Here is a 23483-nt window from a genome sequence, read left to right as displayed (position 1 = left end):
GCAACTGATTACTCCACTAGCATCAGCTTTTGATTTTGATAGAATAAAACCTCAGATGTATCTCATATTCTCACTTCTTTTGGAGCAAAAATAACATTTGGAAATCGGAAGGTGGCGCAATGATTCAAAAATGTAGGCAAAGCATGCCAGAGTTATTTAGGAGCACATTAGATTTACTTTGAGCTCCCAAGAGAATGATTTTGGCAAAAATTTAAGAAAAAAAATTCCGTTGCCGGGACTTGAACCCGGGTCTTTCGGGTGAGAGCCGAATATCCTGACCAACTAGACTACAACGGATCCGATGTCCACTAACACAGTTATCAATATTTGTCCACTTACTTGCTACCGTTTTTGGTTTTGGCACAGCAAAGAGGGTTTTCCAGTGTTGTAGCGTTTGTCTTCCTCTTTCTATGCGTCTCTCATATCCATTGCAGTCGACGCCTGCCCTGTTCCTCTTCAAACCCTTTTAACACTTCCTTCACATTCCGCCCTCTCTCATCAGGTGCTCTTTTCTATTTCCACCCCTCTTTTTTCAACCCATGATTTTCTTGCCTTTGTATTTGTGAACTCCATATTGATCTAGAACAGTACAACAGAATCAGCTTCCCCAGCTACTCAAAACCCATAATTCAAGCTGCTCAAAATTTCAATTAAATAATTTTGCAATTTCCTTGCTTAACTTGTTTCGATTGGCCAGCTTCGCGGTATGGTGATGAGTTCTGTAGCTGGGCTGACGGGCACTCCCTCCAGATGCTGCTTTCAACTGCCCCTCGGAAGTTCCGCTTCTCGGTGCTCCAAAAGAGTTTCCAACCTCCCTGGCGCCCTTAAACCTGCAGGAAACAATGTGCTGCTTCGTCTCGAAAGGTATAACTCTGTCGAAATTAAGCATGTTGGTTTTGCATTTTACCAGTGTGGTTTATTTCTGTGTGTCTTTGGGTTGTTGGAATTGAACAGAAGTTGTTGGGCTGGCGTTTCACAACGATTGAATGCGAGGAGAACTCCTGTGATCAAATGTGCCATGGATGCTTCATTTGGTGATATGTCTGATAAACCAACTGGTACTTTTTTTTACCTTTTTGTGTTTCGGGTGATTGTCCTTCAATGTTAGCTTTACTAGCATTTCTAGCGCAAACCATTTTGTAGGAATATAAAGAATATAAGATAACCGAATGATTCCTTACTAGCCTTCTGTCGATGCATATTAGCCTTTAGTGTGTAAAAGCTCCTAACAGTCTGGAACCAAAGTAGGTTTTTCATAGGTGATGTCACATGCTAAAGATTATATCTTGGTTAGTGTAACCTGTTTCATTGTACCCTGTATCTAAACCTGCAACCATCCAAGTTGATGCCCGCTACTCATGGCGTCTGTCGACTTAAGCACTCCTGTTGTTTAATTATGATGGATGTTGTCTTTAGATGTGATTGTTAGCCTGATTCTCTATATTAGATAACTGTTATTGAATTGGAATATTTAGCTTTCTGAACTTTCTTCTTCTTAATTGTGTTTTTGCAAGTAAAGCTATCTTTCCTAGGATTAATGTGATGGACCCATACAAACGGCTTGGGATAAGCAGGGAGGCAGATGATGATGAAATTGAAGGTGCCTGGAAATTCCTTGTCCGACAATATGCAGGTCACAAACCAAGTAAAGTTGCAATTGATTCAGCATATGAAAAAATAGTCATGCAACGTTATCATGCAAAGAAGAACCCACCATTCGACTTTAAGAAAAAGGTTAGGTCCCTCGGTCAGTCCCGTGTTCTGCAGGCTGTGAGAAGTAGGTTCCGCACTCCAGCCACACAGTTCATTGTAAAAACTTCCATTGCATTTGTATTGCTGGGAGCCCTCACTCTTCTATTCCCAACTGAAGAAGGTCCAACCCTGCAAGTAGCTATTTCTTTGTTGGCCACCATATATTTCATACATGAAAGACTGCAGAGCAAATGGCGAGCTTTTCTCTACAGGTATGTAAATCATTCCTGTTTCGTTTTTCTGTATTTGTACAGATTTTCTCTGTTTTTCTATTCCGGACATAGTTTAATTATATCAAAACATCATGAATGCTTAATAGCTTTTTGTAAGGACCTATACAGATTATCGATAATTTTATAGAGTACTGAAAGTTCGAAACTTTTGCTTAAACAATTCCATAATGGTGACATATACTCTTCCGTCTAAATTTGGGTCGTCTCTGCTTTCTAACTTGAAAATGTTGTAAAAGGTTGAAAACAGTGGATACATTTTTTTTTGTTTTTTTGATGCAGTGTTGGAGCATTTGTTTTCTCATGGCTGGTGGGAACCTTCTTGATGGTGGCTGTGATTCCACCCATACCTTTCATCAAAGGACTGAGGAGTTTTGAGGTGATAACTTCACTCATAACTTATCTGCTACTATGGATTGCATCTACTTATCTGAAGTAGCTGTTACTTCTCTTATGATAACCCTCAATTTTGTTGGAGTTGTGAACCACATAAATTCTTGGAGATTTAGCTTATGCAGAGTTCATTTTAGTGACAGTGCTGATGCTTCTGGATCTTATGTTAGTAAGCTTCCTAGTGTAGGCAGAAGATAATTGCATTTCATTAGGGTGTAAAATTATACGGAAGGCGACACCGGTTTAAGCAATTCTCATCTTCTTTCCTTCTTTTTGTTAATTCTCAATCAGTCATCTTTGCTTTTATATGGATCGGAGTGGTATAAGACTATAATAAGCACCAGACAAAAATTGTTCAATTGATTTTTATTTGAACTTAAAATGAAGTTCAAGCAGCATTTTGAACTTTCAGCACTGCAATGTTTTAAACCCTAAACAAAGCGTCCCAGGGAATGATTGAACCGGTGCTTGTAAATTGATCCTTACTTATAGCACATTTAATATTACCATAACAGTCTTCCTGAATGTTTTGGAAGATCTCCTTCCAATATGGTGCTTGAGAAAATGAATATCTTACGGTGTGTTTGGATGCGGGTGATTTCCCGGGAATATAATCAAAAATAAGGAATTTTCAATTTCTTAGGACCGTTTCTCATTTGGATTCTTATCCCGTGGAATTAGCAATTTCTGCAGGAAAATAATTATGGAATTTGAGAGCTTAAATTCCTGACTTGAATTCCTCACAGTATAGGTTTATTTGTCAATTCACTAAGATTAGTCTGAATACAATTCTTGTCATTTTAAAATTCTATATCATGAAATCCAAACAATGAAATTCTCAATTAATGAAATTTAAATTCATGGAATTGTAATTCTCATGAATTTGAAATTTCTATGGAAATTGAAATTATTTTATCTAAACACAACGTTAAAGGGAAGAAGAACAATAGACAGTAAAAGAAGAAGAAGACGGAAGAGAGTTGTTCTTCGACCTTTGGTATTCCGCCAGAGTTTTGTAAATATAATTAAATTAAAAATTAGAGTTGAGATAGGGTTAGAGTTGGGTTAGAGTTTGAATAGGTTAACAAGGTTAACGAGGTTAGAGGCTGTTAAAGCTAATTAGGATACAAATGCCTCGATTTTCTCCCCTCTTAAAGATTTACTTAAATAAATGTCGCATCAGCTCATAATCTCCTTAAGATTCGGTTATAGATTCATTCTCAGACCTCTATATAAGGTGAGAACATCTCCAAGTCTCCAACACTTATTTTAGTACAACGTTTCCAGCAGCAACCATGTCCTCAACTGCATCCTTGTTCTCAGCCTATGCCTCTCTTGCTGGATCCTTGATGTTGTTCCGCACAGTGGCGAAACAACTCATCCCTAAACAGTTCCGACCATACTTATACTCACTTTTCCGGCGTTACATTTGGAACTCTCTCTCCTCTCACCTTACCCTAGTAATCAACGAGTACTCCGGCCTGTCACACAACCAAGTCTTTGAAGCTGCGGAGGTCTACCTCCCAACTAAGATCGGTCCCTCCAATGATTGTCTCCAAGCCAGCAAAACTCCTCGACAGAAAAACATCCAGTTTGCCATGGAAAAGGATCAAGAAGTGGGAGACACCTTCGAAAACATCAAACTCATCTGGCGTTACTCGTGCGTCGAAGTGTCCACCATCAGCAACGGCTACCCTATAAGAAACTCATCGGGTATGGAAAAGCGTCATTTTCAGCTAACATTCCACAAGAAGCACGCAGCAATAGTGACCGAGTCTTATTTGCCATATGTACTCCAGCAGGCAAAAGCTATCAAAGAACAGGAAAACACTGTGAAGCTTTATACCCGTAATGGTAATGCTAACTATGCTTATGATGGTGGTAATCATGGCATGGAGTTAGGCATTTGGCGTTCGATAAATCTGGAGCACCCTGCTACTTTCGAGACGTTGGCAATGGAGCCCGAGCTTAAGAGAACAATTCTAGAGGATCTGGATAGGTTTGTCAGGAGGAAGAATTTTTACAGGAAGGTTGGGAAGGCTTGGAAAAGAGGTTACTTGTTGCATGGTCCACCCGGTACCGGCAAATCCAGCTTGGTTGCAGCCATGGCTAACTATCTCAAGTTTGATGTTTATGATTTGGAGCTTGCTTCTGTCCGTGGCAACTCTCAACTTAGGAATGTGTTGCTATCTACTACAAATCGTTCCATCCTGGTGATTGAGGATATTGATTGTAGCATGGATTTTCAAAACCGAGACTTGGATTTGAATCCCCCAGATCCATACTCCGGGTTCTACCAAAACCAAAAGCAAGAAAAGGTTACTACTATGTTAAAATTGAAGCACTAACAAGTTTTAGTAGCAAAACCCTAATGGACAATTTTTATATGATATGGTGTTTTCTGATATATGTTGCAGGTAACACTGTCCGGATTACTGAACTTCATAGATGGTCTGTGGTCGAGCTGTGGAGACGAGAGAATCATAGTGTTCACCACAAACCACAAGGATAAGCTAGACCCTGCGTTGTTGCGCCCTGGTCGAATGGACTTGCACATTCACTTGTCATATTGCACCCCGAATGGGTTCAAAACTCTGGCCTCTAACTACCTTGGCATTCAAGAAAGCAACCCTCATCCCCTGTGTGGCAAAGTTGAAAGGTTGATGGAGACCACAGAAGTGACCCCTGCAGAGGTCGCTGAGGAGCTCATGAAGAGTGATGATGCTGATGTTGCTCTTCAAGGTGTTGTCAGTTTACTCAAACGTAAGAAGCGTGAGAGCGAAAAGGTGATAGAGCATAATGAAGAAAAGAGAAATTATTATTTGTATCCGGAACACCACATGTCTGTTCCCCTTTAATTTTATTAGTCCAAGTGTTTTATCTTTATTTCTGATTGGTGTATTTAATTACTTTTACTTTTTTTTTCACCCCCTGCTGGTCCCCGCATGAATCTGAGGGGAAATTATTATTTGTACCCGCGCCGGAACACCACCTGTCTTATGTTCCCCTTTAATCTCATTGGTCCAAGTGTTTTATCCTTATTTCTGATTGATGTATTTAATTACTTTTTTTTTTCCACCATTTGCTGGTCCCCACATGAATCTGAGTTATATAATTGGCTGGATACACCACATGGTAGTGTCACGTGGTGTTCCGGGTACAAGGAATAATTACTCGAATCAGAGTTATATGATTAGCCGGGTACACCACATGACAGTGCCACGTGGTATTCCGGGTACAAAGAATAATTACTCTGAAGAAAAAGGTTGGGTATTTGGTAATGTGGAAAGCTCCTTAGAATCACGAACAACAAAGTGATATAGAAATGTAAAAAAATAAGAAAGAAATTGAATTTCAGAGTTGAGATCTCTTTCTTTTTTTTCTTTTTTTTTTGAGAATGTTTTTGTTGGCCAGTGATAAAAGATCTTTTATATGAATGATATAATTAAGTTCATGTTTATTTTATTTTTGTCATTATATATTTTATGCTTTACATTGGGGTGGGGAGGATTCACACCTAAACATAGACCAACTTGGCTTTGGTAAGGAACTAAAGGATGGCTCCAACACTTATAGGGCTATGTATTTTTTCTTCTTCTAGATACTGAAATTGATGGCTGAAAATTGAAAATCAAGGACGTGGAGTACCTACGAATTATGTCTCATGTCGAAATCGGTTTAGAATCAGATTTTTAGTTGGGTTCCTACGAACATCATGCGGTTCATAATAATGTTCCAGGATTAGTGGATCTTTGTATTATGGACGCAAATGGTCTAGCTTGATTTTCATAGACTTCTAATTGGTATATGCTTCTAATTCCTTTTCTAATAGCCTCTCTCTCTGTATGTATAAACAAAGCAAAGGCTCTCCGGCGAGTCTTAGAAACATAGAAAGGTTCTGGAAATCAAGATGGCTTATCCGATCGCGAATTTGCAAGACTTGATCCCCCCAACAATGTCTTCCTTTTTCTCCGCCTATGCTCCCTATGCTGGTTACGTGTTTATGCTTCAAGCATCATTCAAATACTTGAAATCAAGCATCAACTACCTCCTAGACCCTGAAGCTAATCATATGACTCTCCTCATCGACGTTTGTGGCCAACGCGGAATGACTCAGCGCAACCAAGTCTATGATGCAGCTGAGGTATATCTCGCCACCAAGATCAGCCCTAAAACCCTAGTTTTTCAAACCACCAAAACACCTGAACAAAAGACCCCCAGACTTGCCGTTACCACCACTCAAGAAATCACCGACACTTTCGAAAACATTAAACTAAAATGGCGCATGATCTTCCCTTCCGATGATGACCATCACTGCAGTAGTGATCTGAGTCCTCGCATTGAGCTAACATTCCACAAGAAACACAAGGACAAGGTGATGGACTCGTACATCCCCTATGTGTTGGCTCAGGCTGAGGCTATTAAAGACGCAGAGGCTATGAATGATGACGACAAGAATCTGAAGCTTTATAGCTACAACGTCAAACGTTCCATTCAAAACCAGACTACTCGTGGCAATTGGAGCTGCGTAGACCTAGAGCACCCAGCTACTTTCGAAACAATAGCAATGGAGCCGGAGCTGAAGAGGATGATCATAGAGGATTTGGACAAGTTTATGAAGAGGAGGGAGTTCTATAAGAGAGTTGGCAAACCTTGGAAGAGAGGTTACTTGTTGTATGGTCCACCCGGTACTGGAAAATCCAGCTTGGTTGCTGCCATGGCTAATCACCTCCATTTTAACATTTACGACTTGGAACTTACTAGTTTTTCCAGCAATGAAGAGTTGAGGAAAGCCTTGATGTCTACCACAAATCGTTCTATTGTCGTGTTTGAGGATATTGATTGCATCGAGGGATCCATAAACCGGGAATCAACAGAGAACAAGAAGTTTAGGGTTTCCGAAGCCAAGGTTACACTCTCGGGTCTACTGAATGTCCTCGATGGTCTGTGGTCAAGTTGCGGTGATGAGAGGATTGTGGTGTTAACCACCAACCACAAGGAACGGCTAGACACTGCATTGTTGCGGCCTGGTCGAATGGACATGCACATTCACATGCCGTATTGCACCCCAAGAGGTTTTGAGACCTTAGCCTCGAACTACCTTGGCATTCAGGACACCGGAGAACGTCACCTGGGTCAAGAAATTGAAGGTTTGATGGAGAGCACAAACATCACCCCTGCAGAGGTTTGTGAGGAGCTTATGAAGGGTGAGGGTGAGGGTGATGCTGCTCTTGAAGGTGTTGTCAATTTACTCAAACGCAAGAGGGAAGAAAGCAAAGTAATAGTGATCGAGGATGAAAGGAACAAAGAACCTGAAATTCCAAACGCAATTGCAAAGAGGCAGAAAACAAAGGATAACAACATAAGCAAATTTTTCAGAAAGGTGAGTAAGAAAATTGGAATTTCTCGAGTTAGAAATGGAAAACGAAGAAGACCGGGTTGGCCATGAGGAATTTCTCAAATTCTGCAATTTAGTTTTCTGTATTTCCTCTAAGATTTTTGTCTTTTTGGAGTTTTCGTTCAGGACTCTTCGGAGCCCTCCATATATGCATGATTGACACCAAATATATGGATATGTTTCTGTAAATATATAGAGGACTAGGTAAAGCGGTTTGGAGTTTTCGTTCAGGACTCTTCGGAGCCCTCCATATATGCATGATTGACACCAAATATATGGATATGTTTCTGTAAATATATAGAGGACTAGGTAAAACGGTTTACATCCAAAACCAATTGGCAATGGGTGGAGATGGCCAAACCCTTATAAACCACATACATGGTTCCATATTTCCCAATGTGAGATTAATATTTCAACACGTCCCCGCACGTGTGACAAATTTTATAAACCACATGCAAGGTTCCATATTTCCCAATGTGGGTTGATATCTCAACACGTCCCCGCACGTGTGACAAATTTTCCGTGGAGTGCGTGTGGCCTTTGAGCTTCACATGTGGACGTGGCTAACCTGTTCTGATACCATGATAAAGTAGTATGAGGTTCACATCCAAAATCAATTAGCAATGGGTGCCCAAACCCTTATAAACCACAGATAAAGTCCTATATTTCCTGATATGGGATTGATATCTCAACACAAGCATATGATATCATGTAAAAACATTGAGATTTTGAGAAGATAAAGATCCTGAAAGAACTTCGAATAGGGCGGCAACGAATCCTGAAGGCTCTTCCTCTTCATCTCCTTTTTCTCACGTCCATTCTCTCCTCCCCTCCGTGCTGCTTGCCTATTACGATACTAACCCTCCTTGGATGTCCACAAAGCCAGTCAATCTCAGGGGTAAAATCGTCAAGTTACTATCCCCTGGTACTACTGCCGTCTACCTCTTTTTTTTTTTTTGAACAGGATACTGCCGTCTACCTCTGAAGCAAGAATATTAGTATTCCCTCTTTAGAAGTTAAAAAAGAAGGAAAAAAGGATGGTGATGTTCTTGACAAACTTCGAAAACATCAAACTCAAGTGGCGTTATACGTGCATGGAGTCATCCAGGATCAAGCAACAGCTACACCAAATCGTTGGAGGATCATCAAAAGCGTCAGTATAAGCTAACACTCCACAAGAAAGACAAGGCAATGCTGCATGTTGGTTTTTCTTGTATTTCCATTTCGAGGGATAGCTGTGAACAGAAAAATTTGTTATATTGATCGGCACATTATACTTCAACCAAAGTAACAAACCAGTACTATATAATGAACTAGCTAGAATAATGATCAATGTAGAAAACGTTAACAAGTAGAGATCAAGATGTCAAAGGTCATGCGTCGACATGAACTAGGAATTTTTTAATTTTTATAAATAGAATATAATTCTCACTAAATATATAGGAAGAAATTGTCACACAGTTGAAAAACGTACACAATCCGCAACAATTGAGGATAACTTGTTATAGAAGTCCCAAATTCTTCGACCCAATTCGATCAGGTCTCTATTTATATGAACATATCAGAAAAATCACCCATATATTTAGGGCAAAGGCTCTTCTATTGGTGATTCTCGAAACATAGAAAACCTACCGGAGTTAAGATGGTTTCTCCGAATCTCCAAGGTTCGATGCCCACAGCAATGTCTTCCTTCTTCTCGGCCTATGCCCCCTTTGCTGGTTACATGTTTATGCTCCAATCCATGAGAACCAACTTCATACCTCACCAGGTCCAAGCATACATACACAAATACATAAAATCATGCATCAACCATCTCTTGGATCCTCAAAGCAATCACATAACTCTCCTCGTCGACGGTTCTAGCAAACGCGACTACAACGGATTGCGAATGCAAAACCAAGTCTATGATGCTGCTTTGGTCTATCTCACCACCAAGATCAATCCGAAAACCAACCTTTTTCGTATCATCCAAGCACCTACACAAAAGACTCCCAAACTTGCTGTTGCCACAGACCAAGAAATTATCGACACTTTCGAAAACATAAGAGTAAAGTGGCGCATGATCTTCTCTTCCACTTCCACAAGTGATAGTGCCCGGATTGAGCTAACATTCCACAGAAAACACAAAGATAAGGTGATCGACTCGTACATCCCTTATGTGTTGGCTCAGGCTCAAGCTATTAAAGAGGCAGACAAGACTCTGAAGCTTTATAGTTACAACGTTAAACGTAGTAATTCCTATCAATACTCCCCTACTAACGACACGGTCCAAAGACCTAGTAGCAGCTTTGAATCTTCCGGCAGTTGGAGTTGCGTGGACCTTGAGCACCCTGCTACTTTCGATACAATAGCAATGGAGCCGGAGCTGAAGAGAATGATCATAGAGGATTTGGACAAGTTTGTGAAGAGGAGGGAGTTCTACAAGAGAGTTGGCAAGGCTTGGAAGAGAGGCTACTTGTTGTTTGGTCCACCCGGTACTGGAAAATCCAGCTTGGTTGCAGCCATGGCTAATCATCTCCATTTTGATATTTATGACTTGGAACTCACTAGTATTTCCAGCAACGATCAATTGAGGAAGGCCTTGGGGTCTACTACGAATCGTTCTATTGTGGTGTTTGAGGATATTGATTGCAGCAAGGAATCTGTAAACCGGGAATCAGCAGAGAGCAAGAGCTTTATGCAGATGTTTTCGGATGCTGAATCCAAGGTCAGTACATTTTCATTGTTTTTGTTTTGTTTTTGGAGATGAATGGTTCAAATCATGAAATTGCAAATAAGTGTAGTTTGCATGAGTGTTTTTAAAAAAAAAAGTGTATACTATATATTACTATGTAGTTACATTCTATCTTATGCTATTTGGTTTATATTATAGGCATTGAGAATCTGACATTGTTGTGTTATGATGATTGCAGTTTACACTCTCAGGTCTACTGAATGTAGTCGATGGTCTGGGGTCAAGTTCCGGAGATGAGAGGATTATAGTGTTCACCACCAACCACAAGGAGCGGCTAGACCCTGCATTGTTGAGGCCTGGTCGAATGGACATGCACATTCACATGTCTTACTGCACCCCAAAAGGGTTCAAGACCTTAGCCTCAAACTACCTTGGCATTCAGGACACCAACGAACATCACCTGTGTAGAGAAGCTGAAGCATTGATGGAGAGCACAAACATCACCCCTGCAGAGGTTTGTGAGGAGCTTATGAGGGGTGGGGGTGATAGTGCTGATGATGCTCTTGAAGGACTTGTCAATTGCCTCAAGCGTAAGAGACTCGAGAGCTGCAAAATAGAGGAAGAAGAAATGGGAAAATCAAAGAGGCAGAAGCCAGATAACAATGCTTCTGAAATTTCCGAGAATTGGTAGAAGTGATAGCATAAGATACAAATTGAGTTTGATTTTTGTTTGGTCTAGTTTGAGCCTTGAGGTATGTTCGTAAACAAGCAAGTCAAGCTTTACATTTTGATAAAGCTTCTGAATAGGTTGCATTTGTTTTAGTTTTTGTTGAAGTTCAAGCTCAGTTGCTTGATTGAATGGAACACAAACTTTACATTGATAGATAATTTTCTATTTATATATTTATGGGTCCAGTTCAAGAGACATCAAATTTGACACAAATTTTGACACTATTTTTTGATAATTAGATCTTAAAACATTCAAAGGTGTAGATCAATTGTAAATATGATGTCAACAGATAATTAATTAACGTGGCAAGTGATATGGTATTGTCTTATTTAATAGCAAATCAAATTAAAAGAAAAGAAGGAAAAAACGATACAAAGAGAAGCAAAAAACAAAAGAACAAGAGAAATTTGAGTCCCGATCTCTCTTTACGTACCAAATGCAGAACAACCAAGAACAATACATTCACACTTTCAAAAAAAAAAGAAAAAAAAGAACAATACATTCATGGGGTAAATTCCTTTTTTCCAGCATTAATCGCGGGATCATCATAGTAGGCTTAGGCATTTGAGAGAGTGCCACAGGAGAGGAGAGCTTCGTCAGGATATCACATCAGAAGTAAATCTGATCTCTCTCCAAATTTACCAGGACTAGATCACATGTTTTTTGTAGCTAGTAAGAGCAAGTTCACCCGTTGGGTTAGAATGAATACAGTGACTTGGGTCACTCTGGGTCACTATGACTGGGCAGCAGTTTCCACCCGTTTAAAATGTGAGATTGCTGCCACGTGGCGGTGACTGTTTATTAAATTTTAAAATACATTTTTAAATGTAATTAATCGTTTTATGTATAAATAAATAATAATTTATGTCTAAATAAATGCAATTTATATGACATATTAAATTAAAGTTTTTATTTCATGACATTTAAGTAACAAGTCAAGCTTAAAAAAAATTTATTTCATGACATTTATTTATTTTTACAGATTTTTCCTAAATTTATAAATAAAAAAAAACTAAAATTCTGCTCTGGGCACCCAATCGATTCTGCTCTCGGCGGCCGACGGCGAGCACTCACCTTCCGACGGCGAGCACGCCCAGCAGCTCCGCATGCACGCACAGCCACCCTGCCTTGCGCCACCTCGGCAGCGAGTGCACCAGGCCTCCTCCTGCGTCGAAGAACTCCTCCGGCCTTGGACCAGGCCTCCTCCGGCGTCGAAGAAAGGGAGGCGAGCGCCCTCAGGGCCTGGTCCCTGTCTCCTTGTCGGTGGAGTCACGCGCTTAGTTTGTCGCTGCGGTTGGTTCGTGCGTGAAACGTTCCTTCCTGGCGCGTCGGGCAGTGCAGGCGTCATTGCTGACGCAAGCCACGAGCTTGGGCCTGGGCTGAGGTGGCTGCAACTCGCCTGGGTCACTCTTCTCCTCTCACTGGGTTAGTTTTCTCCCCACCCAATTAACCTGGGCTAGAAAATGAGTGATCTCATTTTGTGGGTGGAAACAAATAATTCTGGATTGGGTTACTTTGCTGAGGTGGATCCAACCTGGGTTGGATTTTTTTCCCACCGGTGGACTTGCTCTAAGGGTCAGATGAATAGATTTCGTATAAAAAATAGGGGTCAGATGAATAGCACAATTTAGTAATTAGCTTATAAATAAAAAAACCCTTTGGAAAACGATGTAGATTTTATATATTACTTACAGCTGCAGGTTTATGATTTCATTGTGTTCTTCGCTCTGTGTTCTTCTCTTCCTCTTTTTATTCTCTTTTGTTTTTTTATCGAATTTTTTCTCTTTTTGTGGTGAAGATTGGATTTTGATTTTCATATTTTACATTATGTTTTTTTTCTTTTAATTAGATTTTTTATGAAGTCAATGTCACGTTACTTGTCATATCATATTTACAATTGATCTAGACCCTTGAGTGTTTTAAAATCTAATGGGCAAGAAATAATGTCAATTTGTGTCAAATTTAATGTCTTTGAGCCGGACCCTATATTTATATATTTAGATCAACTTTGTTTGAGAATGATTTTTGTTTCAACATAGGTAATAATTGTCAGTTCTTATGCTTGAACTAGTTATATTTACAGGTAGTAAATCGCATAGAATTGAAGTAGATGCGCAAGTTAGAATCTTGTGCAAGTCCAGAATAAACCGAGTTGCACTCCCAAATTGACAGAACAATTAGAATCATTGTCAGACTTAGGATTCAATGTTAGATTATGATTGTGATTATGATGGAGCTTATTCAACACAATCACAATTCACAATAACAATCGCAATTATAATCTAACATTAATTCAATAATTCTTAAGGAATCCAAATTAAAAAGAAAACAAATAACTTTCAATAAAAGAATCCTAAAAGGAAAATACCACTGAAGATATCCAAGATCTAATCCTAATCCTAATCCTAATCATAATCATAATCCAATAATGAAGGAAATAAAACCCAGTTACTTTAAGGCCAAGAAACCAACAGAACACACCAGCAACAAAAACATCACATAATATAAGAATTAGAAGCAAGAAAAATTGAAGTTTAGAGAAATACTTCGATTCTAGTCTGTTTGAGAGGGATAGAGAGGTACTATCTGTATTGAGGCGTAGTCTGGAAACACTTCAGAAGTTTAGAGAAACTAAGATGGAGGAGCAATACTATGATGACCACAGCAGTTCCAATTTCAAAGATATCATCCCCACTGCGATGTCTTCCTTTTTCTCGGCCTATGCCCCCTTTGCTGGTTACATGTTTATGCTCCAATCCATGAACACCAACTTCATACCTTACGAGTTCAAATCATACGTATACTCATACCTAAAATCAAGCCTCAGCTACCTCTTGGACCCTCAAGCCAATCACATAACTCTCTACGTCCAGCAATATGAGGCAGACAGCTGGAGCGAAATTTCGCAGTGCAACCTAGTCTATGATGCTGCTGAGGTCTACCTTGCCACCAAGATCAACCCGAAAACCAAATACTTTCGAATCAGCCAAGCACCGAAACAAAAGGTACCCATGGTTGCTGTTACCACCAACCAAGAAATCACTGACACTTTCGAGGATATCAAAGTGCAGTGGCGCATGATCTTCCCCGAAAGATACAGTAGTGGCAATAAGTGCCGCATTGAGCTAACACTCCACAGGAAATACAAAGACAAAGTTATAAACTCGTACATACCCTATGTATTGGCTCGGGCCGAGGCTATCAAAGATGCAGAAAAGACTCCAAAGCTTTATAGTTACAATAGTAAACATTCGAATTCGTCAAGAACTTCTTATGGTATGGATGACGATTATGACTACATACCTTCTTCGGACAAATGGAGTTGCGTGGATCTTGAGCACCCGGCTACTTTTGAGACAATTGCAATGGAGCCGGAGCTGAAAAAGGAGATCATAGAGGATTTGGACAAGTTCATGAAGAGGAGGGAGTTCTACAAGAGAGTTGGCAAGGCTTGGAAGAGAGGTTACTTGTTGTATGGTCCACCCGGTACTGGAAAGTCCAGCTTGGTTGCGGCCATGGCTAATCATCTCCATTTTAATATTTATGACTTGGAACTTACTAGTATTTCCAGCAATGAAGAGTTGAGGAAAGCCTTGATGACTACTACAAATCAATCTATTGTGGTCTTTGAGGATATTGATTGCAGCAAGGCATCCGTAAACCGGGAATCAACAGAGAACAAGAACTCTATGGTTTCCCAAGCCAAATCCAAGGTCAGTTTACTTCTCTGTTTTGTTTTTGTTTGTTTTGTTTTGTTTCTAGAGATGAATAAATCAAATCATGAAACTGCAGAATGAATGAAAATAAGAATGGTTCTGCAGAATGAATGAAAATAAGAATGGTTTGGATGAGTGTTATTGTTTACAGAAAAGTTGTTGTGTAATATTTTGTATTTCGTTTATAGGCATTGAGCTGAGATGGTGTTTTGATAATTGCAGTTTACACTGTCCGGTCTACTGAATGTCATCGATGGTCTGTGGTCAAGCTGCGGTGATGAGAGGATTATTGTGTTCACCACCAACCACAAGGAGCGGCTAGACCCTGCATTGTTGAGGCCTGGTCGAATGGACATGCACATTCACATGTCTTACTGCACCCCTAAAGGGTTCAAGACCTTAGCCTCGAACTACCTTGGCATTCAGGACACTAGCAAACATCAGCTGTGTCAAGAAATTGAAGGGTTGATGGAGAGCACAAACATCACCCCTGCAGAGGTTTGTGAGGAGCTTATGAGGGGTGGGGGTGGTGACGATGATGATGCTGATATTGCTCTTGAAGGACTTGTCAATTGCCTCAAGCGTAAGAGGCTCGAGACCAACAAGGAAGAAGAGACTGGAATAGCAAAGAGGCAGAAAACAGAGAATTCTGCATCTGAAATTTCTGAAAATTAGTAGATTTGATAACATAAGATACAAACTGAGTTGTCAAATCCTGAGTTGATAAAGCTCTTGATTGCACACCTTGTATGTTTTGTTCATTCTTAAGCTTCAGTTAGAACATGGATAAGAAGATATTGTTATTGTAAGTCTTTCTATCTTCAGTCATCAAGCTCTGGAATCTTGAAACTGAAGCTTCATTTAAATTAGACTTTGTTTGTCATAACTGAGAACCAAGTCTCAGTTAACACTTGAACTTGTCAAACAAATGAAGATGCCAATATCAAAATTACATAAGCAAAAACAAATATTCAATTCAAACTAACAGGATTATTAGCAATAGAATTTTAATTCTGTATGATTGTAACAGAACCATCTTAACATCACAATTACAGAACCGTCTTATACCATTAGACAGATTTGTTGCACAGCAAATACTATATATTTGATAGAACCATCTTACTACCAGAAACACCAAAACTATATCATAAGCATGCTTCAAGAAATTTAATATGCTGTTTATATAAGTTTTTCGCAACATAATCATGCAGAAAATGAAAAAAAATTGTATAGTTCCAAACTGGCCCAGATTCAAAACTGCATAGTTTTTATTGTTCATCATCAAGCTTGGAAAAACTTGATACTCAATCATGATTAAAATGAGACTTGGTCTGTCAGAAATGATAACCAAGTCTAAGCCAAAATTAAGCTAGAGCTCAACAATGAACTCCTCAAACAAGCAAATACAGAAATAGCACCAAATTCATAAAAACACAAGCAAATACGAGACCAGACCAACATAACTCACTATGTCAACCTAAATACAGCTAGCTGAAACTTGTTTGGCAAAGGAATGGTTCAAATCTGGGTTTTTTCTAGTAATTGAAGATTTATTGGTATAATGGGGTGGTTAAGAACTAATTCAATTCCAGACAGATACACAGTATGCCAAAATCCATTCTCTATACTATAAAACACTCATATAATACTCACGTTTGACTTTTTAGTTCCAGATGAATGGAACCTTAAGAAAATAGAAAAAATGACTTGGAGACAAAGCAAAGCAACTCACAGAATCATTTCCTTTTTTCTTTTCTTTTTTTGATACAAACAGAATCATTTCCTTGCTGCCCAAACATTATCACTCTTTTAGCTCATTATAAAACACCCAATCATATGCTTCAACTCCCAACTCAACATATTTCCAAACCCTCAAGTCAGTAACACAATGTTTACTCTCAATCCCAAAGATATGTCAACCACAGCATCCACATTGTTCTCAGCCTATGCCTCCTTTGCTGCATCAATGATGCTGATCCGCTCCATTACAGACCAACTCTTCCCCTGCCAGTTCCGCTCATACATATACTCATTCTTCGGTCACTTTTTCACCACTCCCTCCTCAAACCTTACTTTGATCGTTGAAGAGTGCTGTGGCATGACACGAAACCAAGTCTATGATGCTGCGGAGGTGTACCTCCAAACAAAGATCAGTCCTCTCACCGAACGCCTCAAAATTAGCAAAACACCAAGGAAAAAGAGCATTAGCATTGCCATGGAAAAAGGTGAAGAAATCACCGACACCTATAACAATGACATCGAATTGAAGTGGCGCTTCACCGAGCCTGAGAAAAAACAGGACGAGTATCACCCTGCCAATGACAACAAGCGACGGTTTGAGCTAGTGTTTGACAAGAAACACAGGGACATAGTGATGGACTCTTACTTGCCCTATGTTTTTGCTCGAGCTAAAGCCATTCAAGAAGAGGAAAAAGTTGTTAGACTTTACACCCGGGATTCAAGTCTAGGGGACGATGATGACAATAACAGGAATTCAAGCGGTTGGGGTTCCATAAGAATGGAGCATCCATCTAATTTTGGAACAATGGCGATGGATCCTGAGCTTAAGAGAATGGTTATTGATGACTTGGATAGGTTTGTCAGGAGGAGGGAGTTTTACAAAAGGGTTGGTAAGGCTTGGAAGAGAGGGTATTTGTTATACGGTCCACCTGGTACAGGCAAATCGAGCTTGATTGCAGCCATGGCTAACTATCTCAAGTTTGATGTCTATGATTTAGAGCTTTCTAGCATTCACAGTAATTGTGAATTGAGGAGGGTATTGCTTTCTACATCAAATCGTTCTATTCTGGTGATTGAGGATATTGATTGCTGCGCCAAAGTGCAAACCAGGGGAAGTGAACCGGATCCACGGATGTATCAAGCTCATAACAACAGGGTTAGTATTCTTCTCCTTTCTGTTCTCTGTTTTATTGTATGTAGATACTAGAATTGACTATGAGAATGACATGGTTTAGCAATGATTGTAGTTGACACTATCAGGCCTACTGAACTTCATAGATGGTCTGTGGTCAAGCTGCGGGGATGAGAGAATCATAGTGTTCACCACCAACCACAAGGATAGGCTAGACCCTGCATTGTTGCGTCCGGGTCGAATGGACATGCACATTCACATGTCGTATTGCACCCCAAGCGGGTTCAGAGTCTTAGCCTCTAACTACCTCGGCATTCATGAAAGCAACCCTCATCTCCTCTGCAGAGAAATTGAAGGGTTGATAGAGAGCACTGAGGTCACCCCTGCAGATGTTGCTGAGGAGCTCATGAAGAGTGATGATGCTGATGTTACTCTCAAAGGGCTTGTCAATTTCCTCAAGAAAAAGAAGGTTGAGAATGATAAAATGAAGGAACAAGGGGCCGAGAAAACTGAAGATCAAGAACCAGAGAACGAGCCATTTCCGGATGACAATTTACCTGATGTTTATGGCTATGGCTTTGGCTTATTTGATTGAATAAAGCATCTCGCATATATGAATCAGCATCACAATAATACATGTCTGGTTTTTCAGAGCATGCCCTGAATTTTCAACTCAAACTGTGAAACACTGAAGACAGCAAAAGGGGCCTATTATCCATGAATAGGGAGAGGCTAGAACATACCTATGTCTATACCATCAGAAAGTCTCAATTCCTAATCAAACATTCACACTTGCATGGAATTCACATTAAGATAGAAGTAGCAAATCAAAAGAAATTAAAGGGAGAGAGAAATGTCTACGAAGAAGTTCAGATATGATTTTTTATGTACATAAAAAGACAACGTACCATATCCTTCATAGATTAGTAATCAAACATCTGTTCAGAAGGTAAACAGTGAGGTAAGATCAGTTACAGAACCATCTTACACATCACATAATTATATTTACATGTAGCTCCTACCAGTGTCTTGGCATTCAGACAGCCACAGGTCTATGTGTTCTACAATTTGTTGTCTAACTTTCAGGACTGCGTCAGGGTTGCTGCAGTTCTGGGCATTACCTGAAAGAAATTCATAGTTACATAAATCTAGCATTAAGAACACAAATGTCATCAGCAAGCACAGCCATCATGAAAATCATGTTCAGTTTCCGTTAGCCAATTTTGAGACGCAACTAACGCACTTCAAACAAGGTAAACTTCTGATGGTTGCTAAACTTAATTACGTGTTGATTATAATAAGCTACATAATATTTTCATTATCCAACATTGTCAGTACTGGAACGGCATGATCGCCAAGAGAAGCTAATAGAGGTCAGTAAAATTGGAGAGAACCTTATAATAGTGCATTTCCTGATTTAAGAACGAATATTCCACCCTTCAATACTCTTGCAGTTTTAGTTAATTTTTGTTCGTTCCCAAAGATTCAGAAGAGACGAGCACATAATGATGGAAATACACTATAGATTTATAGTCTCATTGCAATTCTGCAAGCCAGAATTAATATACTATATACCCCATAAACATGGAGGTGTTTGGAATATAATCATGCAGAAAATCAACTAATGAGTATATTCTTGCAATTGACCAACAAAGGCAAATTTGAAACTTCTGCTCAATGATGAATAATATTAGAAAAAATTTCAATTTACCCCCCAAATCTTTGGTGTCAAAATCAGTTCAGTCCTGCAACTTTTTTTTTAAATCAGTTCGCCTCGTCAACTTTTGTAAACACATCAGTCGGTCCAATTTTTGAATTCCCCTCGAAATGTGATGTCACCGAAGCCGTTGGAACTGACAAGGGGACCCATAATTCAGCTTTATCCCCTCATTTTCAACGAAATGTCTGAAATTCACTCATTGTTTTTTATTCATTTTGCCAAATAAATGCATTTTTTTATCTTCTTTAATAACATTTTGTCAAATTGGCTATTTTAAAGCTGAATTATGGGTCCCCTTGTCAGTTCCAACAGCTTTGATGATGTCATATTTCGAGAGGAATTCAAAAATTGGACCCGATTGATGTGTTTACGAAAGTTGAAGGGGCGAACTGATTTAAAAAAAAGTTGCAGGACTGAATTGATTTTGGCACCAAAGATTTGGGGGGTAAATTGAATTTAATTCTAATATTATCAAAATGTTCATAAAGAAAGAGTACTAAATGTGAACATAGAAGAACAAACAAAGAATAGATACCTCCGGGGCTTAAAGGAACTTGAGGACATCCTCTCAAATCAGTGCCATGGCCACAATTATGGCAAGATACAATGTATGAAGGCACTGAAAGTTTCATTCAAACGGAAAAAAATCAGAAACAGTTACAGATCAATTCAAGTCCTCACAGCATAGTAGATGTACAATATCATCTAGAATAGAAGTTTAAAACTGGAGATGAGACTGGCCAAAGCAAACTCTGTCGCACTATTACCCAGCAATACTTTAATGACTAATGCATCAAGAATGGGAGCATTTACTAGACATTCTTCATAGTTATACAAATAATACAGTATTATGCGACTTTTCATTTAAGTAATAGAATACTTACTATCTGGAGATGAAGTCTGTTTGGATGCATGACGCCAGGGATCCTGTGAGCCATTTGTGAAAACTATTTTTGAACCTACAGATTGAATTTCCAAAAGATCATGTGAAATGTTGAACTGATGATAATCATTTGACCTTAATGGGCAAAAAAAAAGGGAACAAAAAAAACACTGGTGCCGTTTTTCATATAAACATTATGAAATTATATAAACGATGCCACATCAACTAGTAATAGAAATCCTTCAACTATTGATGCATGGTGAAGCTTTTCAGAATTGGATACTTAAAGATTGAATATCAATCCAAGGAAATATATGGTTTTAACCTCTTAAACCTTCTCCCAGATAAAACTTGAACAATTTATTTTTTTGGCCAAAATACAGAAACAAAATGTTAAAGAGGAACCACAAACTTGATAATATCTTTCAGAAAGATATCCCCATAATAGAAGATCATAACTAGCTGAGTAAGGAGCTTGATTGTTATCATGCAGAATGGCAAAGAAACTCATATAAAGATTTATGTGTGTTAGTGTGTGCGCGCATTTTATCAGCATGCATATGTTACTGAGTGACAGAATTGACATTTTGCATGCAAATATGGCAAGTTACTTATATGAAACAGAAGCACATGGATAGGCAACGAAAGGTAAATGTTTTTACCTGTAATTTTTTTGCCACCATAATATAAATTTGTTGCGTCAACCTCAGGATAGATGCCCTCTCCAAAGACATTCTTGCAAAGGTCCAAATGGTATCTACATGAATAACAACCTTTTAGAAGAATAGACATGAATACCAAAATGGTTTTCATACTAGAAGCCATATTCTGACACATACTTTGTGTCAACTTTTGAAGACCGCATGCTATCATTTGCAGGTGCCACCTGAAAATAGGCAACTTCAGTACAAACTTGGAACCACCACAAACGATCAGAACTCCCATCATCAACAGCAGTGTTCTTCAAGTGTTTCTGATTGTATGTTTCAACATCAACACCAAAAGTTCCAAGGTAATACCCTTTAACGTATTTGGCATATGCCTCCTGCAAACATATCATCATATCTCTGTTAGAAACATTGGGCACAAGAGAAAAATGACATCGGAACCCAATGAAATGTAAGTCCGAGAACAAATTGGGCCTGACATAATGACTGAACCCCGATTAAGGAAAATAATAGACTGGGAAGAAGAGGAACATACCACCAAATCCTCTCCACTATTCTTTGCTTGAACAAGAGGGGAGCATAGTCTATCGGGATTTCCATATTGAAACTGCAATTTTCCAAATCAGTAATCCTCAATAATTTGAGATATTAGAAATCAAGGGACAAACTAAGGAAGCAAACCTTACCGCGATAACTGCAGCATCCGCTAGGAAATACATAAAATCACCATCAATATCAAGCTGCAAATAGGGAGAGGTCAAAATGCATGGCTAGAAGTGTACACCAAAACCCAAACAGTGTGAAACACTGAAAGTGGACTAATGTTCCAAATTCCAATGTATACTACGAAATTATAAATGGTGAACTGCAGACATATAGAATCACACCTGGGATGCACCAAACAAACCCCGCACTGCTTTTCCATTAGCTGCAAGCCTTTGTTCAACGAGACGATTAGTTTCTTGCAGTGCAGCTTTACACTCTGGACCGGCAGACTCACCAATCTGCATTTGTGGAGAAACAAGTACAATCTTCTTCAATTTCCTATCTCGAAAGGGAAAAGAAAAAAAACAGAAGAAAGTAATCGCCTTTAAGATTGTAGTCACCTGCTGGTCAAATTCAGTGTAGTTAAACACAGCTTCGACAACCGCAGAACTCGCAAGACTTCCACATGTCAAATGAGGAAACTTGAGCCTAAACCATGCACTAAGAGCTCCTGGATACGACACTCCGAATACAAACCACGAATTCTCACCCTTAGTCTTGTTCAGCTTCAAATTCAACGATTCCTAAACAACAACAACACCCTAACAACACTAAATCACATGCTCAATCCTCCAATTCACTACTTCAAAGTTTAAAAAAAAAAAATTAAAAAAATAAAAAAAAAACAAGAAATGAAGTCAAAAGCTTACCTGATAATACTGACGAAAAGCAGCCAAATCGAAAAGCGCTTGCTTAGACGATAAGTACTTCAGATTCTCAGTCGAGTGCGATTTGAACGGAGAGCTCTTACCGTAGTAGCGATGCTCAAGCGAGACCACAGCCGCACCAAACTTCTTCGCCAAAACCTGTACAAACAAAATTTCAAACAAAACCTCACTAAATTTTTCCGATCTTATTTTCCGATTCCGGCGACGAATTAAGCAACAGAATCAGAAACTTACGGTTAGATAATCGTTGGAGATTCCGTTGCAGGCCGATTCTCCACAGATTTTGAGGAAAATCGGACCGTCGGATGGTCTGAAATAGTCGAGGAGCTCATAGTAGCGCTGGTCGAACTTGCGGTGATCGTACGGCGAGAAATGATCGAGAGTCTGGCGGAACCAGAGCGGCTTATCGGTCACGTAATTGGTGCTGGCGGCGGAGCTCTGGAGCTGGAGAAAAGTGCGAGGAGTGAAAGCGAACGACGTCGTAAAGAGCGTGGTGGTGACTAAAAAGAAGGAGAGGAGTAACGGCGGCGTCGGAGGAGGTAGCTTCATCGCTGATTTGGCCGGAGAGGTTTTGAGTGTGTCAACAGAAAATAACAGGCGCTGTTGTTTATGGAAACGTGTGCCGGCAGAAGCAAGCAATCTACAATTCTGCATAAGAAATTTGGTAATTGGGTTGGGTCGGTTTTTTTAGTTAGGAATTGGCTGCTTGATAGGCCCAGAAATGGGTACTGTTGTAACCGACGCTTTTCCGCTCATGTGGTCAGTTGATTTTTTTTCCTTTTTTAAGATGGCGGTATCCCAAAAACTTCTTAGACCCAAGGACTAATCCATTAGAGGCCCGGACAGCCAACAGGGCATTGCAGCCCCTCTCCTAGCCACTTTTGACCAGAAATTTTTCAGTGCTACGGGAGGACCACGTGGCAGTCTGACAGTGCTACGGGAGGACCACGTGGCAGTCTGATGTGGTCCTACTTTCCAATCAAATTTAGACATGTACCCGTAGTATTTAAAAAT

The 23483-nt window shown here is 39.5% G+C and overlaps 6 protein-coding genes and 1 non-coding gene across 8 annotated transcripts; 5 read left to right on the top strand and 2 right to left on the bottom strand.

Moving 5' to 3' along the window:
- Positions 1–224: 224 nt before the first annotated feature.
- On the bottom strand, positions 225–297 carry TRNAE-CUC. The gene has a single exon. It is a non-coding gene; the product is annotated as a tRNA-Glu (tRNA).
- A 119-nt stretch (positions 298–416) lies between these two features.
- Positions 417–2640, top strand: LOC101306081. The gene is made up of 5 exons (XM_004287787.1): positions 417–502; positions 698–864; positions 955–1058; positions 1520–1964; positions 2265–2640. Exons 2-5 carry the CDS (start codon positions 707–709, stop codon positions 2419–2421), a joined length of 864 nt encoding a protein of 287 aa, XP_004287835.1. The 5' UTR covers positions 417–502; positions 698–706; the 3' UTR covers positions 2422–2640.
- A 1468-nt stretch (positions 2641–4108) lies between these two features.
- Positions 4109–5233, top strand: LOC101301824 (probable mitochondrial chaperone bcs1-like). The gene is made up of 3 exons (XM_004289052.1): positions 4109–4229; positions 4278–4693; positions 4793–5233. The coding sequence occupies exons 2-3, from the start codon at positions 4331–4333 to the stop codon at positions 5231–5233; spliced, it is 804 nt and encodes a 267-aa protein (XP_004289100.1). The 5' UTR covers positions 4109–4229; positions 4278–4330.
- Positions 5234–6285: 1052 nt separating this feature from the next.
- On the top strand, positions 6286–7824 carry LOC101301536. The gene has a single exon (XM_004289051.1). It carries the CDS (start codon positions 6286–6288, stop codon positions 7822–7824), a length of 1539 nt encoding a protein of 512 aa, XP_004289099.1.
- Positions 7825–9880: 2056 nt separating this feature from the next.
- LOC101301248 (probable mitochondrial chaperone bcs1-like) lies at positions 9881–11138 on the top strand. The gene is made up of 3 exons (XM_004289050.1): positions 9881–10001; positions 10077–10480; positions 10686–11138. Exons 2-3 carry the CDS (start codon positions 10127–10129, stop codon positions 11136–11138), a joined length of 807 nt encoding a protein of 268 aa, XP_004289098.1. The 5' UTR covers positions 9881–10001; positions 10077–10126.
- A 2675-nt stretch (positions 11139–13813) lies between these two features.
- Positions 13814–18360, top strand: LOC101300961. The gene is made up of 4 exons (XM_004289049.1): positions 13814–14890; positions 15116–15544; positions 16707–17789; positions 17881–18360. The coding sequence occupies exons 1-4, from the start codon at positions 13814–13816 to the stop codon at positions 18358–18360; spliced, it is 3069 nt and encodes a 1022-aa protein (XP_004289097.1).
- Positions 18361–18655: 295 nt separating this feature from the next.
- LOC101305591 (probable serine protease EDA2-like) lies at positions 18656–23200 on the bottom strand. Of its 2 annotated transcripts, XM_004287786.1 has the most exons (12): positions 22704–23200; positions 22452–22607; positions 22143–22325; positions 21924–22040; positions 21723–21776; positions 21572–21643; positions 21208–21413; positions 21031–21125; positions 20370–20444; positions 20021–20104; positions 18788–18886; positions 18656–18703 (listed from the first exon to the last, which is right to left on the bottom strand). In XM_004287786.1, exons 1-12 carry the CDS (start codon positions 23121–23123, stop codon positions 18696–18698), a joined length of 1569 nt encoding a protein of 522 aa, XP_004287834.1. In that variant the 5' UTR covers positions 23124–23200; the 3' UTR covers positions 18656–18695. The 2 variants fall into 2 exon arrangements, with proteins under 2 accessions (XP_004287834.1, XP_004287833.1); XM_004287785.1 differs by having other exon boundaries at positions 18663–18886; positions 22704–23199.
- Positions 23201–23483: the final 283 nt, after the last annotated feature.

Source organism: Fragaria vesca, linkage group LG1, assembly GCF_000184155.1.
Source record: "Fragaria vesca subsp. vesca linkage group LG1, FraVesHawaii_1.0, whole genome shotgun sequence".
Classification (NCBI taxonomy): Eukaryota; Viridiplantae; Streptophyta; class Magnoliopsida; order Rosales; family Rosaceae; genus Fragaria; species Fragaria vesca.
Note: the sequence above shows the minus strand (reverse complement) of the source record. Positions and strands in the feature narration are given on the sequence as shown.